This window comes from Pagrus major, chromosome 20 (genome assembly GCF_040436345.1).
Source record: "Pagrus major chromosome 20, Pma_NU_1.0".
Classification (NCBI taxonomy): domain Eukaryota; kingdom Metazoa; phylum Chordata; class Actinopteri; order Spariformes; family Sparidae; genus Pagrus; species Pagrus major.
In genome coordinates this window covers 14,274,732-14,291,179 of record NC_133234.1, presented here as the reverse complement: position 1 = coordinate 14,291,179, position 16,448 = coordinate 14,274,732, and the positions used below count along the sequence as shown (strand labels likewise).

The window sequence follows — 16,448 nt, the reverse complement described above, 5'->3', positions numbered from 1 at the left end:
TGGCCTTTGTTAAAAGCAAAAGTCTAAAAGATTCACTCCTTTAATGTCTGACTTATTCACATGAATTCAACAACTGGAGGTCATTCATCTTAAAACACCTGTACAGGTGTTTTCACTTATTCTGTCTGATTAGACCTCTACTCAGGTTGATGTTAGGTGGAGAACACCTGACCTCAGGATACACTGACAAGTGAAACAGAAAAGTCAGGAAGATGTTGCAATGCTGACAGGACATCTAATCTACCAAAACAATGGAAATCACCTTTTCAAATAAATCTTTGATGCGTATTTCCACATATTTCTTTTGTACTTGTAAATAAAATTATATTAGACAAATATTAAATCAGACAGTGATACTATTCTTAAGAACACACAAATGGGTATTTCAGGGTGGTGACCAATCCACCATGCTGTTGGAAGTGCAAACAGAGAGTTCATCAGCGTTGAGATTGGGATCATTCAGGTTATCACTCACTTTGTTTTTAATACCCGAGCCATGAAAATGTGCCTGAGAAGAAAAGCTGCGGCATATAGTAATCTGTGCAGACAATTCTTCAGTCCACAAAGTTTCAACTTTTGTTTATAGTGTGCTAGAGCACTTGGCCTGAGCACATAAATTAAATCAGATGACCCACATAGATCCACATATGTACTGCAAATATAGAGATAAATATCCACACAATATCTTCTTTGCACTCTCAAAAAGGCACCTTCTGTCGTGTTTGTTTGTACCTCCAACAGTATGGCAGATAATATCATGTCAGTGTAGGTGACAAAGAAAAAGCCTTTTTATCAGTGCGTCTCTATCTGTAAAGCTTTAGCCTCTTTGGTTAAGCAGTTATCTTCTTCAGCCCTGTTCCATCATGATCAGAGAAACAGAAAGACGAGCATAAGTAGCACACGACTGACTACATACCAGAACAGCAAGTAACTCTTGGCAACAATGAGTGCAACTACTTCTTAAGGGCACAGACCAAAAATTGTCTTTCACAGATGATCTGCAGTGAGTCCAGTATAACAATCACTGCTGCTGCTCCCTCCACACTTGCTGTAACTGTAAAATCTCTCCGATGTGGATCTTCTGGTGTCTTTTCAGATTTTCCCCCCGACTGAAGCTCTTGCCACACTGGTTGCAGTAGTACGGTTTCTCCCCTGTGTGGACCCTCTTGTGTTTTTTCAGGTCCCCTGCCTGACTGAAACGCCTCCCACACTGTACACAGCCATACGGCTTCTCTCCTGTATGACAACGTTGGTGGATTCTCAAGTTCCCGACCCTGCTGAACGTCTTTCCACACACAACGCATGAGTGTGACTCATCTCTCCTGAAGTGCTCGGTTCTTATTTTTCTCCCATCGAACGCAGTCCTGTTGGTTTTTGCAAATCCATGCCTCCTTGGTATGTTGTGATTCGAGTGGACAAAGACAAGTCCGCAAGGTTCGCCACTAACTTGTTGCCTGTGGGTCTCCGCAGAGTTATAACGAGAAGAGTTGCAGCTTAAATCCACACATCCGCTGTATTGTTCTTGAAGACATGGCGGATCTGATGCTATGCAGTCTGTTGGTTCTGGCTCTCGTTTGATAACAGCCAAGTTTACGCCACGTAAGGTGCTAGAGTGAGAGGTGCATGCATTATTGGCTGAGACAGCACTAATGTCCCTAACTGCACTGTGTGATTTGTGAGCTGGCATTGGCTCCTCAATAACGTGCTGCACCTCCTCTGGTTGTGATTTGCTGTGTTGAGTTGTTTGTACCGAGTTGCGCTCAGCTTGTGATTCAGTGTTACTGTAGCTTTCCTGTTGTTTCGATTCGTGCTTCACATCATGGTCAGGTTTGTGGCTGTTTATCAGATTTTGCTCAGTGAGATGGAGTTCTGACTTCTGCATCAAAGCAAGCCCCAAATCCTGTTCTTCGTTCTGTGTGTCTTCTTGTTCTTCAGGAAATAGACTACTCACAGGCTCAACAGCTGTGAAATTAAAAATTAAAAGTGTTATACTCTCACACAGCAATTCACAAATAACTTCACACTGTAGGAAACTAACATCTATAATGATAGATGCCCCAAGAAAACCTTGTTACCCACCTATGCTGTCTATTGTCATCTTGTCCTGGAGCTCCTGCAGTCTTCTCCTCAGACTCTCGTTCTCTCTCTGTGTTCTGGCAGTTTTCTCCTGGTACTCAGATACCGTCTCCTTCACCACCTCCAGAACCTCCTGCACCGCCCCAGTCAGTAGCTTGGCTACACGAGCATTCAAACGCTCAAGCTTAGACATCCTGAAACAAAGTGTCACATAGGGTGCGAAATGGCTGTGGACTATGCATACAACTGTTATTGCACAATCAGTAATAGGAAATGAGTCACAACCCTGCGGTTTACAGAAACAATTGCACAAATAAACTCAGTTGTGTGATATATGTCCACTCATCAACAGACTTTAGGACACTTTGGCAGCTGTTCCTTATTTTAAAGTACTCACTACCTGTACAGGTGTGATGGAAAATGGGAAGACATCCAATATAAACATGTAACTTGTCGTGATCCCATTACAAATAGTTCGGTTTAATATTTTACTGTTAGTCATCCTCACTCACACAAGGATATCCCTGGGTATTTTTACCACTGTACTTGCAATGGGGTAAAATGTTCAGTATATTACAGACACAATCTCCACAGCATGTTAATATCATGTTCAACATCACGTATTGATATCAGTTCGAGGTTTATTTGATTCTAATTTCAAAGCAAACATTATCTCAAACACGTGTTTAGTGAACAGTTAAGATACAGTCAGTCCCCCTGGCTAACAGCGTTTAAAACTCCTGTACCTGCGAGCTGAAGTTAGCGGATGTAACGTGGATAGCTAGCGTTAGCTACATCAGCTGACTCCGTACGTTATCGTTCCCCGTTAAACTTCCGACAAACTCGCCGTGCGGTCACTGTGTCAGCAAGACGCTCGCTTTTAATTCAATTTCTGACCATTTAACTTGTGGGAAATAAAAAAATTAAATATGGAAACACAAATCCAAAACACGAATCAGAAGGCGACATAACAACTCGCAACACCCGGAAGCAGAACCTGAATCACGTCCTCTTTGATGCGGCTTTTCAAAATAAAAGCCCCCCACGGTAAAGTACTTGTTAATTTGCACACCACTGTCTAATAGCAACGATTCTTTATTTATTTGACACGTGACCACAAGCAATTATTACCTCCTAATGAATTATTCTGCTACAACTGATTTGATTGTATCAGCATGTGGCATTACATTTTTATTTTGGCTTGTATTGTGGAGTAACTGCATCAATTGTATTCTTTTAGTGTATTATGTCAACACTATTATATCGTCATTATTATTCTTTTCCTATTATTTTATTTTATTATTCATAAATTATTTCCCCCCCACCTTATTCGTTTGTATGTCTGGTTTCTTTTCTCTCATTTAATACAATTGCTGCTTGTTTAAACCTAACGTTATTTCTACATTACTATTGTTTTATATCTTTTTTATTATTGTTTATTCTTTTATCCTGCCTTTGTCAAGCACCTTGGGCGGCATCTTTGCATGAAAGGTGCTATCTAAAATAAATAACGTTATTATTACCATATACAGCAGGCTCCTGGTTCTGTTTTCAATCTGATTCAGATTGTGTCGGATGGCTGCAGAAGCGCATTGGCAACATAGAACACTCAAATATACAAAATACAGAAGTGCCAAATACATTTATTTGATTTGGGAATGAATGTTGAGGTCCATGCAAGAACCTGCACAACAAGTAACACAGTGAATAAATGTCTATACATTTGACAACAACAGTATGGCAGGAACAGAGGTAATTAATAAATCGTGAAAGATGACACGTGCGATTGAACAAGCTCAATTTTTTTTTAAAAGGCACCATTACTTTTCCAATTGCAATGTGCTCAGCTGACCTCCACATAAACAACTCTTTGTAGCCTACAAACAGGCAGCTTTGTCCACTATCCAACCCTTAACATGATATGGATGGAAACATCTGGACACATCAGCAGCCTCACAGATGAGTCTGCTGGTGTTTCTTCATGTTACTCGAGTGACTAAAACTTTTGCCACAGTGACTGCAGCCAAACGGCTTCTCTCCCGTGTGGTAGCGCAGGTGCACCGTCAGGTAGCCCGACTGACTGAACCTCTTCCCACACACGGAGCAGCAGTACGGTTTCTCCCCTGTGTGCACCCGGTTGTGCTTCTTGTAGTCACCTGCGTGTCTGAAAGTGCGTCCACAGAGAGAGCAGCAGTAGTGTTTCCGGCAATTTCTCTGGGACGTTCTTGAAGCTCCTGCTTTTGTGTTTGTTTGAGTGGTGTTTGTATTGTTGAATCTTTGAGATAAAGGCTCTCCTGTGCCATTGTGGTCCAGATTGAAGACAAGCCCTGACTCATTGTAGAGTCCTGGATTGGTTTGGGAATGTTCTAGTCTATGTGAGGATGCAGCACCAGCATTATCATAGAAATAGTTTGCGGTGTGCATGGCGTCTTCATCTGATGTTGGCTCCACTTTCATTTCATGATCATTTTCGGGGATTGTGAATGCAGTGACAGCATCTACGTGGTTTGAAACTGGTTCTGAGAGTTCGTTATCTGTCTCTGTTTTAAGAGTTCTTGGATTGTTCAAGTTATTGCCACCTAAATGTGGTCCTGTCGTGGCTCCAGGGGAGAGACAGGGGGTGGCTAATGGTGTGATGGTTGCTTCACAGTCAAGCTCTTCAAACGAATATGAGGGACAAGTTACTGCCATGCCCTTATCAGAGGGGGTGAGTTCAATGTCCTCTTCCAGCTCTTGCAGGGCTGCAGGGGACACAAATCCTGACAAAGCACAAAAAAAAGACAGTCAATATTTTTGTCAAACAATCTCTGGGGGGAAAAATGAGTAGTGTTTTTTTTTTTTATACCATTGCTTTCCGATTGTAACTTCTCCTGGAGCACCTGCAGCCTCCTCTTCAGACTCTGGTTCTCCCTCTGGGTTCTTGCAGTTTTCTCCTGGTACTCCGACACGGTCTCCTTCACCACCTCCAGAACCTCCTGCACAGCTTTAGACAGCAGCTTCTCCACTCGGGCATTCAGACGCTCAAATTTGGACATCTTCATGGACTGATAACTGTGGGGGATAATCTGTTGTGTTTCATTGATCTTTGCATGGAGAAACATGCTTTGAGCCAGTGTGACGAGTTGAGTTTACATTTACAAATCTTCACCACTATTAGATGATTTATTAAAATGCTTAAACCTGCAAAAATACAGATTACCATGTCATAATATTAACACAACTGCATGGAAGAAATTAGTAAAAATAAAAACACTATGTCACCATAACAATGACAGGCTCCTCAGCAGTATCATGACAGGCTATTTCTATTTCCAATTCATTAATCAAAGGAAAAGCAGCATACCTTCAAACTATTGTGATCCTGTTCACGTGAATCCCAGATTATCTGAACGCGATCCAGGTGTAAACACTTGTGCAGATATCACAACACTTACGTCACCAATTCCTATCTAACAACATGACAGGCAGGATCCATTTGTCATAAACAGAAGATAAACGACAGGAAATGGTCTGGCTGACAAATAACCGGACAGATGCAGTGGATGGTTTTGTGTGCCACCCGCGTCACCGTCCTCTTCCTGGGTTTTAAAGGCGGCTGGCATCCGGCGTGAGGTGCGCTGCTGCCACCTACTGGTGAGCACGAGAACAGCGCTTTATATCCAATAAAGTTGTTTAAAACTCATTCATAAAAACCATCCTGCCAGAGACTATGTAAGAGAGGCATTCTCAGAAACAGAAAGTAGCCTAATTAAAACTGTAACAGCTTGTACTGTCATAAAAGTATTTATATAGACGTTTGTCCCTCTGTTCACGTCAAACTTTAGTGTTAAAAATGTTGTTTTCGCTCCTTTTCTTTGTCTTTTCATCTTTATGTGTTCTTTTGTACCTGTTATAGGAGGTCTTAAGACAAACAAATCAAGGGCTGTTCTATATCCTTGTAAAAGTAAATGTAATTGATCTTTATTCTAAGAAATAATGGAGAAAGAGTCCACAATTAACTTTAGTCTTTTAAGAATCTACTAAGGCTCAAAGATATGGAAAAATATATCAACACACGTGTCATGCGATCTCTCTCTTTTCCTCCTCCTCCGTTGTTGTTGTTGAGAGAGATCGCATGACACGTGTGTTTTCTGGTTTATATCTTGAACAAACGTATTTGATGAGTTTTTTAAAGATTACTTCTCCATCAATGGACCGGTCATTGTCCAGTCACTGATGGGGAAAACAGCCAATCTCACTCGCATGAAGCTTGAAAAGCACTTCAGTCACACACATTTTTACATTTAGAAGTTCCTTTTACTTAAAACATATTCCACAAGTCCAGGTTCTGTTTCCCTTCTTGTCTTAATTATCCCTTGTAACTCATGAGGTAAACAACTCAGAGCACACCAAGCTAATGATAACTTATGTAACAACACGTCATGACTTGTCATTTCAGCAACTGATTGCACTTACACAAACATAAAAAGTGCTTCAAAAGGTCAGTTTACATATTCAAACATTTCCCCTAAATCTTTTTTTTCAAATACAAGAAGCTACAGCAGGACTGTTACAAAATGGCAAAAGCAGTTCATACAAACTAAGTAGTGAACTTGGTACATTCATACATAAAGTCCCCTTCACCTCACATTTTAAAGTAAAAAAAACCTTTCCCCTGAAAGTTAAATGGCAGTCCTTTACTCATGGAGTTGTTTCCTCAAACAGACTCAGCAGGTTCTTTGGTTCAAAGTTGGGTCGGGGTAAAGGCTCCTCAGTTTGGACCCAGATGCGTCCACGTCGCTGCGAGGATCTGGCAGATGAAGAGCATCGGCTGTGCGTGGAGTTTTCATTTATATCTGTATGAAGCTCTGCGTGTATGGGGCTGGCATTGGGTGTCAGTGTGCGGCAGGAACCATTTGAGTGGATGCTGGAGGGGGTCAGAGCTAAGTTACAGGAGGACCACTCACCCAGATTTGAGAGAGTGGGTGTGTGGCAAGGACTTCGACGATTGTGCATCTGTGAACCCGGCAGAGGAGTGGATGTGCTTTCTACAGACAGTCTGGATTTGACCCTGTGGTGGAAAGGAAAAGATAAACGGGGAATTTGACAGGAATAAGAAAATTGGCTCATGACGATGTGATAAAATCAAGTTATGAATCAGTTACATTACTTATATAAATTCTCCTTTGTGTATACAGACTAAAGACTGAGGACAACAAGCTATTCAAGAACACGATCCCATTGACACAATGATTCTCTACCTGTGTGAGAAGGTGGGGGAAAGTTCTGGGTCTGCTGGATCCAGCAGAAACACGGCATCCTCCTCTGGGCTCCCTGAGTCACAATGCATGGCACTGAGTGGCAGGGTTAAATCCTTGTCCCAGCTGTCCTTTGGAGGAGTGCAGGGCACCGGCTTGGTCCAATGAGGCAGAAAGGGAAAGTGAAGGGCAGACAAGAGTCTACACCCAAAGCACAGCACCACCTACGAGAAAAGACGACAAACATAGGTTGGGAAAAAATACACTTTTTTGATTCGGGTTTGCATTACATTTTGAACTTTACTTGGCTTCCTGACATAGTAAAGGCTGCTGCAGTTAAAGGGTTTATCAGACACATTACCTGACAGACAGAGGCCAGTCTCAGCGCAGCCTCAGTGACCATCAGATAGATCCGCCTTTTCCACCTGTGTTTCCAAACATAAGGGAGGGCCAGAAGCTCAGAGACGGTCGGCCTCTGTGATGGCTCTGGGGCCAGCATCATCCGCAGTACTGTCTGAAGCTCAGTCGACAGGTCTGCAAACATAGATAGAAATAATGAAAGCATTAGTCTTTGAATGAAGATGATGAGATACTTGATGAGAACTTAAAAGACTTACCGCTGGTAAACTCTGACGGGGGGCAGCCTTGTCTGAGCTGCTGCCAGCCCTCTCCACCATTTGGAACCTCAATATTACAGGCAAGCTCCAGAATAGTAACACCCAAACTAAATGAAGGAATTCAACCAGATGTATACACTATTTTAAATCCGATCAATCAGTTACATATTTTAGAATATCATTCAATAACCTCATTGATGGTTATTTGTACCTGAAAACATCTGCAGCTGGTCCATACTCCCCACGGAGCAGCTCAGGGGCCATGTATCTGGGATCTCCCTCCTGGACATCGTCTTTCACTCTCCCCTCTGCAGGCTCTGAACTCTTCTGTTTTAGTTCAAAAAGCAACCCAAAGTCTCCCAGTTTGAGACGCCCAGAGTCAGTCATGAGGACATTAGCGGGCTTGAGGTCCAGATGCACAAAACCATGAGAGTGCAGGTGTTGCAGTGCTGAGAGGAGGTCACACAGGTAGGCCCATGCTGCAGGCTCACCTGGATTGAAATGTGTCGAATGAAAGCCAAGTTAGCAAGAAGAACGTACATTATATTCAGTGCAATACATCTAATACAACATCTGAAGAAGATTAAATAGGCAGACCTGGGCCAGGAGGCTGGTTCTCAGCATGGAGCAGCAAGCTGGTGCTACACAGCTCTGTCTGGATGTACAGTCGGCCACACTCCTCCCAGGCTGCCACAAAATGCAAGATGTGGGGGTGCGGAGACAGGCGCTCGTGGTTTCTAGCTTCCCTCACACAGCGGTTCCTCTCACTTTTGCCCCGGAAGCGATGAGCAGAGCGCTTCACTGCATACTGGCGGCCGTCCACATTGTTTTGTACCTAAAAAATACAGAAATGCCAAGGTCCCGTCTTCTTTTTCACAATCTCGAAATGATAATCTGGGTCAAAGTGAAAAAATATAGCTTCCACAGATATCTAAATTTGTATCGTGAGCTCCCTCATTACAAAACCACAGTACAGATGTTCAAGGATTGAAGATGTTTTTAATAGAAACACAAGAGATGGAAGGTAGGTAATATATAATATCATAAAAACAGATAAATACAAATTTTTGTCTTGCTCACCTTGTATACCTCTCCGAAGGATCCTCTTCCCAGCAGGCCCAGATTAGTAAAGCACTGATTGAAATAGGTCTGCTGTTTGCTGGGATCATATACAGAACTCGGAGGGGGAGACTTGCTGAGGGAACAACACAGAGGTGTCCAGGGGGACTGATGCTGTGGGAACATGTTCACAGAAGGACATCCTTTGGATGGTGGCAGCGGGGGCAGATAATGTGAGAGCCGTGCAGGGGAAGAGTAGGACGAGTTGGACGTGGATGACGAGGAAAAAGGGAGACGCCGCTTTTTGAGGGAGAAGGACCGCTCGGCATGGGCGAAGTGGGTCGGAAGAGGGAGAGACACCCTGGAAGAGGTGGTTTCCACTGCCACGGACATTGCGTAGGGACTTTTTCAGGTCCTTTGTTTGAAGAATGGGAGCTGAAACATTCAAAATAAAGCTTTTAAACATTAGCCATCTTGGCTGACAGTTAATGTGAATGTACCAGTGCCATTTTTGCACTGCTCGTGCCCATTCAATGTACCTTTCCCCCCTGATGCACAGAACTCTGCTGATCTAACCTCATCAGAACCAAACAAAGGCTTTATATTTAAAAATAAAACGTACACATTTAAATCTGCAATAAAATTAGACCTGCCAATAGAGAATACAAACATCTGTTCAGGGACAAAAAAAATATCTGTGTTAGTCAAATTAGTAAAATGAGGTTGGGTCACACTCATTTGTCACCAATAGCGAAATCTGACATCCTGAAAATCCTGCTTGACAGGTTATCTGATTTCAGTATCGATAACGTGCAATCCCCTTGATCTATTGATAATCAGCTCATTCGTATAACAGGTCTTAGCCAGTAGCGTTATGAGCTAAAAGCTAGAACGGGCCTGCTGAATGTAACGTAGCTAGTTTAACCGAGTAAACACTGTAAAAGTTTGATAACGACAGCCCTCAATTAACATTTATGTCGGCAAACTACTTTGCTGAATTCTCCACGGCTAACGTTAACATTATTCCAAGCAGCAGGGAAGCATTATTGATTATCTGTAGTCACTGACACATGTCACCTCCAAAGAAACAGACTGTAGCTAACATTAACGTTAAGTAAGGGCGGACCCAGTCAACAACACAACAACACAACCGAGCTAGCTAGCTAACTTACGTTCAAATAACGTACAAACTGACAGCTCAGAGTAAGATAAAGGAGAATAAAGTAACGTTATCACGTACCATAGTCCAGTTTTAAAGGTAGTCTTCGCTAAAGTGCGGTAAAGATACTCGCTGTACCAAAATAAAACTGCGCGCACGCCCTTCAAGCATGAAACTACCTCGCGCCAAATTCTGAAATCATTACGTAGTGTTGCGTAGCGGCGCTCTGTGAATACTGACGGCTTATCCGAATTGCGCAATATCCGCAAGCGGTGCAGTCTGGGGTTTTGCTGCACAACACAGGGCTGGCGCAACTGGCTAGCTAGCTAACCACTTGAAATGGTAACTTCACTATTGTTATTATCGTTTCTGAGATTGGTACCTAGATAGAAGCAGTGGATTAACGTTCAGTGAGTTGTTAAAAAATATTAACGCTATAATGACAAACGACACTGTCGGGTGTGATAGCGTTTATTTCAGTTTCTGTTTGCTAGCCAGCTAACGCTAAGTTTGCTAACTATAGCTGTAACGAGAGGTGTAGCTAGTGAGCTAACTTATCGTTGCTTTGCTAACCTTGGAAGTGATGTAACGTTAGCCAACTAACCCAGTTCGGCTGTTTAGACCAGATGAAGTGTTCGACATACAATGTCTATTAATGTAACTGACAGGCCCAATTTTGACTCCTAACTATGAAGGCTGTTTGGTGTTGGCTAATTTCACGTTAGCTCAAATGTACTATTGCTTACTACCTCTTACTGTTTATTACCAGCTGATCAATCAATGAAATGCTAGTAGTGTTAATTGTGCTATATCCAGAAAGAAATGCCTGACACATCAACAAAACAACCAACTAAAAACTTAAAATTCCCTACAAGGCTTCACTAACAACCCTGGTTAGTTAGTAAGGTGTTATTAACATTTGACAGGTGGACAGTCTGTCCTACTGAGATATCTTGACAAATAAAGAGGGGTAATTGCCACTTAACCTGGTTAGAGCTACTATTTTCATAATAGATTAATAAGTTTGAGATTTTTTTCAAAGAAACAAAGTCCAATTTCTCAGATTCCAGCTTCTTAAATGTGAAATATTTTCTGGTTTCTGTAATCCTCTATGACAGATAGAGACAAGACATTTGCAGATGTCATTTTGGGCTATGGGAAACACTGATCACATTTTTCACAATTTATGACAAACAACTAATTGCTTCATTGAGAAAATAATTGCCAGATTAATCAACAATGAAAATGATCGATAGTTGTAGCACTAAACCTGGCTTTTAATTGCCTGAGCCAGATTTAGATATCCTGCTTGAACCCCTTCTAAATTGAGAGTAGTGTTTTTTTAGAACCAACATCAAGCTCTCATCTTCAAACAACGGATCCAGTTGCCTTTTGATACAGTTTTCTTTTTCACTTTCCTTCAGGACGTGTTCTTAATGATTCGGCGTCACAAGACCACAATCTTCACAGATGCCAAGGAGTCCACCACTGTTTACGAGCTCAAGCGCATTGTTGAAGGAATTCTTAAGAGAACGCCTGAAGACCAGAGGCTCTATAAAGTGAGTTTAGAGCCAAGTATGCCAGTGACACCTGACCACACAACTGATAATCACAATTCTGGCCAGATTGAATACATGCTGAAATTTATTTGAGCTTCCTTTTGACGATGTTGGCATGTAACTTGTCTTTTCCCTGGTGTGACTATCATATTCTCTAGAATTGTCTTGATATTCAGTAAATCAAGTTCATGCAATTTGAGGCCATAATTAGGGGATTCTTTGACATGTTCAACTTTTGCTCCACAGGATGACCAGTTGCTAGAGGACAGCAAAACTCTTGGTGACTGTGGATTCACCAACCAGACTGCCAGACCTCAAGCCCCAGCTACAGTTGGTCTAGCCTTCCGCATAAATGGTATGTTCAGTCAATGTGTATTATTTATTATCTGTGACTCTCCAAGAAACAGGGATGTTCTGCCTTTTCCCTCATATTAGGGAGATTTTCTGGGCAACAAGTATATCCTGTCTCTCTGCTTCCTTTCAACTTTTTTCTGCAATGTCATGTATGCCCTCAAGGACTGTAACTGGAGGCTGTGTCAGGATGGATGTCAGTAGATAATGCTCTGTGATTATTACCTACTATATCAAACCCATCTCTGCCTTTAGTGGAGTGCTTTAGTGATTGAAATCAAGACAGTTGTTGGTAGTGCAACTAAATGACTTTTTTCCTGTAGTTAATAGCTAATAATGCCTTCATAAGTCTTAATGAGATAATGATTAATTAATTATATATGTGTGTTAATAATGGCATAATAAACAGTTTAATGTAAGATTATAAGACATTTATAAGCACATTAAAGAAACATGTTAACAGTTAATAGACTGCTTAAGAACATAATTGAAACCTTATGAGTTTCTTGTTTCTAATCGCTTGATAGTAGCATCACAAACATATTTATTGGGATTCATTTACCTATTTTGTCACTGTTACACCTCAACTAAGCTTGTTTGTTGATGTATTAAAATTAAAACATACTTAATTTTGCATGTATTGACTGCTAAAGATCCAGTGTGAAGGATTTAGTGGCATCTAGCGGTGAGGTTGCAGTTTGCTAACAACTAAACCCTCATTTCACCCTCACTGACGGTGGCCACTTTTAACACAATGTCCTCTCGAGAGCCAGTGTTCGGTTTGTCCATTCTGGGCTACTGTAGAAATATGGCAGACCCCGTAGAAGAGGATCCGCTCCCTCTGTAGATATAAAGAGCTTGTTTTAGTAGTGAAAACTCAACGGTTCTTAGTTTGAGGTAATTAAACACTAATGAAAACATAATTGTGAATATCAAATTCTATTTCTGGCAAAAGATCCCCCCAAATCCTACACACTGCAGCTTTTAACTATTCACTGATTTACAGTTATCGGATCTAAAGCCTGAACAAAGCCTTTATTCTGGTAAATAGGCATTGTGTGTTATACTGAAATTGCATCACAAAAACTCGACAAATTGGTGTCACTGTATGTGTTGGATCTGTCCCTGTATGACTTAAGAACATTGCTGCAAAATCTTGCGTGTAGCCTGAAGTCCTAGCTATTTTGCCTGTACCGTCCATGAGTTTACAAGGCACAAGACAACACAAGTGAGTAAGAATATGTTCCATTTGAAATTTGACGCGACCATGAAAAATCTCTTGAAATTAGGTTTGAATAGGACAAACTGTTGCAGGGATTCCTTTTGCATCTTTACAAAGCACAATAACCAGAGTGGCTCTTATTTTCACTCTTTGGTAAATCAGCCTAGAAAGACTTGCAGCAGCCTGCGTTCACTGCAGCAGCTTTGTGACACGGCTGATGTAGCCACATGCAACTCCACCCTGTCACAACAGAGCTAATGTGTCCCCGTCTCCTCTGCCCTCCAGACGAGATGTTCGAACAGCTGCACGTCGAGGCCTTCTCTAGCCCCCCGGAACTCCCCGATGTGATGAAGCCTCAGGACTCTGGTAGCACTGCCAACGAACAGGCCGTGCAGTGATGACGGGGAGAGGAAACGAGCAACGGCGAGAAGGATGGGAGTTGGGTGTGTGTGGATTAACTGCAGCGGAGAAGTAACGGGGTGGAGGATATGTAATATAATTTAAATTGATGGATTGGGACATTATAGGTAACCGAGCCTATCCATGTTCCCTTCATGCTATCATCCCAACATCCCTCCCAAATTTGCTTCACAAGTTGTTTTTTTTGTTTGTTTTTTTAACTCTATGATTTCCACATCACATGCAGTTCCGCTCCTTGACTTTGCTCTTAAGCACCGACTGGCTCTAACTTTCTGGGTGAAGAAGTTGGTTTGGAGAGTATGATTGTGTACATGCGTGTGTGTGAGTTATTATAATTATTATCATTAATATTTTGGAAAAGGTGAAGACGTAGTTGTGTGTCACAGTGCTCTAGAAGTAACACGCGTAGGTAAGGAGTCCAGTGTCTGAATCGGCAAACTGCATGAATAAGTTAAAAAAAAAACAAAAGCTTTATTTTCACAGAAACAGAAAAACCTTCAGCTGATAAGTTTCCTTGGTGTGATTCTCCCAGTTGTGTTGTACATGTCTGATCTGATTTCATACCAGGAAAGAAAGTCTTTATAATAATTATTTTTAGTTAGTTTTTTTTTTTTTTTTTTGTCATATTGTTTTCTCAGTATGTTTCACTTGTCAGTTCTTTTGCTGTATGTTTCATGCACTGAGAGACCAAAGGCAGTTACCTCTTTGACAACAGAGGGACGTATTTCTGGTCAAAGGACATTCTGTCTGTGGCATACTGTACACACAGCAGGAGAGTTTTCTGTTGTTACAACTTAAGTTTTTTTTGAAAATGCATACACCACCACATGTCACCAACATCAATGTGGCACCTTCCCCCTAATCACACAAACATAGCCTGTAACTGTGAGCTTGCTTAATTAAACGTTTTTCCTGTTTTGTTTTTTACACTGCTGGCTGACTTTTATTTGAAACGTGTTTGTGTCAACATTTAATGAAGATTATAGAATTGAAACATTGAGTGTTAAGTTAGGCATTTATGGCCCTGTTATATTTGAGGTCCCAATACAGTGTGACATTGAGTCAGTACTCACAGTTAAACCAAAACTTAAAGGGGCCCTATTTAGTTTCAAACTGAGAATTTTAATATTTATAATATTAATGATGTAATAATACAATGTAATAATATTTGAACCGAATAAACAAGCTGTTCTCAGGAAAATAAGGTCCCCAGAACACCATTTGAAGCTAGAAAGGTGGCAGGGTCCGCCAAATATAAACAAAGTGAAACAGTATGAAGTTGTGTTGTCCTTTTAAGGTCAGTTTGTTTATGAATGAAAAACAGAGAGTACTTCGTCCTGCATCATTGTGTAATCTGGTCGACTGTTAAAATGATTCATAATTTGCTTACAAGGTGCATTTTACTAGTTGAAGTTTCAACAAGTTTCCTCAAACTAACTGACATACAGAAAACCCCGGATACTGAGTGATTACAGGTCTTGGGGAGTACTACTGCATATGTGAAAAAAGTAGTATAAATCTGGTAAATTGCTTCCAGTGATGTAGCACTGTGGCAAAGTTGCATTGTGGGTAATGTAGGCACCAGCTTTTGAAAAGCAGTTCACTGGTCAGGAATGGACAGTTGAAAAATAAATGATTAAAACTGATGCATCAGAAACAGGGATCGCCTTTCTTATTTCACGCATTGCTGTTTTATTTCAAAACCTGGTGCCTACATTACCCACAATGCAATTTAGCCACTCCACAGCACCACAAAAGACTTTAGGGCCCGTGTACACATAGCGTTTTTTTCTGAGCACCAATGTCATTTTTCTCAATGAGGAGCGGGCGTCTACTCGAGGCGGCCGCCCAGAGAAAAGGCATCTTTTTTTCCAAGAGCTCTGCCTTTTTTGTGCCGGTGCTCCGAGCGCGAACGGCGCAGATGACGTCACTGTTGGTCTTTTTCTTTCCCTGGCCTAGGCGATAATATTCACTGTTTTTTGTCGCCTACTTATCATGTCATGCACCCTCATCCTCCTTGCTCTGATGTCTGGATGTCAAATAAAAAACAAACAGATAGTAAACTGCAAAGGGGCTGTGTCGATCATACAGCGGCGGTTCTCAAGATATTGTTATTAGAGACAAGAAGCATGTGCAGCGTTTTTTTCTCTGTCAACGCTTCATCTCAGCGCTCCTGAGTGCACAGCCAGCACTTCACGCTATGTAGATCCGTGTCCTTATACTACTTTATTCAGACGCAGATGCAGTAGTGCTCTCCAAGACCTGTAAACACACTTTAATGTAAAAAATTGGTGAAGTTACCCTTTAAGACACTTGAAAAAAACAGTGAACCTATCCTTTAATCTTACCATGGAATGGAAATTAATTATTTCTGTAAAGAAATGTATAATAGTACAGTTAAATAAATTAAAATAACTAAATCTACAGGTTTTTTTTCTCCAAGCTTCATTAAATCAGAAAGTTTATTGGATTTAGAAAAAAAAAAGTAATATTTTTAAAAAGTTAGTGTAACAGTTTCCATGGTAAAGACATCCACATGGTCTCTTTACAGCCTCCTCTTTAAAACATAAAAATGGAGGGAGGTCACTTTCATCCTTGTCTTGTGTTTACTGTGAAGGTCACGCCGGTTAATCGATTCTCCAATATCTTTTGTCATCGATACGCGTCGTCGCAGCAGCGCGTGCGGCCGCTGTCCGTGCCGCTCGCGCGCTAAACGCCTAATTCTGTCTGCCATATTTGGACTAGGAA

At 41.4% G+C, this 16,448-nt stretch overlaps 4 protein-coding genes across 4 annotated transcripts; 1 reads left to right on the top strand and 3 right to left on the bottom strand.

The window, feature by feature from the left end:
• Positions 1 to 212: 212 nt before the first annotated feature.
• Positions 213 to 3,049, bottom strand: LOC141016030 (uncharacterized). Its single transcript, XM_073490271.1, has 3 exons — positions 2,823 to 3,049; positions 2,080 to 2,270; positions 213 to 1,962 (listed from the first exon to the last, which is right to left on the bottom strand). The coding sequence occupies exons 2-3, from the start codon at positions 2,267 to 2,269 to the stop codon at positions 1,022 to 1,024; spliced, it is 1,131 nt and encodes a 376-aa protein (XP_073346372.1). The 5' UTR covers position 2,270; positions 2,823 to 3,049; the 3' UTR covers positions 213 to 1,021.
• A 650-nt stretch (positions 3,050 to 3,699) lies between these two features.
• On the bottom strand, positions 3,700 to 5,621 carry LOC141016031 (uncharacterized). Its single transcript, XM_073490272.1, has 3 exons — positions 5,420 to 5,621; positions 4,922 to 5,127; positions 3,700 to 4,835 (listed from the first exon to the last, which is right to left on the bottom strand). Exons 2-3 carry the CDS (start codon positions 5,115 to 5,117, stop codon positions 4,030 to 4,032), a joined length of 1,002 nt encoding a protein of 333 aa, XP_073346373.1. The 5' UTR covers positions 5,118 to 5,127; positions 5,420 to 5,621; the 3' UTR covers positions 3,700 to 4,029.
• Positions 5,622 to 6,356: 735 nt separating this feature from the next.
• pkmyt1 (protein kinase, membrane associated tyrosine/threonine 1) lies at positions 6,357 to 10,327 on the bottom strand. The gene is made up of 8 exons (XM_073489831.1): positions 10,230 to 10,327; positions 9,011 to 9,424; positions 8,528 to 8,765; positions 8,142 to 8,421; positions 7,931 to 8,037; positions 7,675 to 7,847; positions 7,317 to 7,537; positions 6,357 to 7,126 (listed from the first exon to the last, which is right to left on the bottom strand). Exons 2-8 carry the CDS (start codon positions 9,380 to 9,382, stop codon positions 6,757 to 6,759), a joined length of 1,761 nt encoding a protein of 586 aa, XP_073345932.1. The 5' UTR covers positions 9,383 to 9,424; positions 10,230 to 10,327; the 3' UTR covers positions 6,357 to 6,756.
• Positions 10,328 to 10,403: 76 nt separating this feature from the next.
• Positions 10,404 to 14,627, top strand: LOC141016099 (elongin-B-like). Its single transcript, XM_073490355.1, has 4 exons — positions 10,404 to 10,490; positions 11,573 to 11,707; positions 11,954 to 12,062; positions 13,566 to 14,627. The coding sequence occupies exons 1-4, from the start codon at positions 10,488 to 10,490 to the stop codon at positions 13,676 to 13,678; spliced, it is 360 nt and encodes a 119-aa protein (XP_073346456.1). The 5' UTR covers positions 10,404 to 10,487; the 3' UTR covers positions 13,679 to 14,627.
• The last annotated feature ends 1,821 nt before the right edge of the window (positions 14,628 to 16,448 follow it).

What these genes read in the sequence shown, in the direction of transcription:
- LOC141016030 (XM_073490271.1), bottom strand. Translation starts at nt 2,269, where the DNA reads ATGTCTAAGCTTGAGCGTTTGAATGCTCGTGTAGCCAAGCTACTGACT. An exon ending in GATGACAATAGACAGCATAG is followed by an intron (nt 1,963 to 2,079) that starts GTGGGTAACAAG and finishes TTAATTTCACAG; the next exon opens with CTGTTGAGCCTGTGAGTAGT.
- LOC141016031 (XM_073490272.1), bottom strand. Translation starts at nt 5,117, where the DNA reads ATGAAGATGTCCAAATTTGAGCGTCTGAATGCCCGAGTGGAGAAGCTG. An exon ending in GTTACAATCGGAAAGCAATG is followed by an intron (nt 4,836 to 4,921) that starts GTATAAAAAAAA and finishes GTGCTTTGTCAG; the next exon opens with GATTTGTGTCCCCTGCAGCC.
- pkmyt1 (XM_073489831.1), bottom strand. Translation starts at nt 9,382, where the DNA reads ATGTCCGTGGCAGTGGAAACCACCTCTTCCAGGGTGTCTCTCCCTCTT. An exon ending in CCTTCGGAGAGGTATACAAG is followed by an intron (nt 8,766 to 9,010) that starts GTGAGCAAGACA and finishes TGTATTTTTTAG; the next exon opens with GTACAAAACAATGTGGACGG. An exon ending in GAACCAGCCTCCTGGCCCAG is followed by an intron (nt 8,422 to 8,527) that starts GTCTGCCTATTT and finishes ATTTCAATCCAG; the next exon opens with GTGAGCCTGCAGCATGGGCC.
- LOC141016099 (XM_073490355.1), top strand. An exon ending in AAGACCAGAGGCTCTATAAA is followed by an intron (nt 11,708 to 11,953) that starts GTGAGTTTAGAG and finishes TTTGCTCCACAG; the next exon opens with GATGACCAGTTGCTAGAGGA. An exon ending in TCTAGCCTTCCGCATAAATG is followed by an intron (nt 12,063 to 13,565) that starts GTATGTTCAGTC and finishes TCTGCCCTCCAG; the next exon opens with ACGAGATGTTCGAACAGCTG.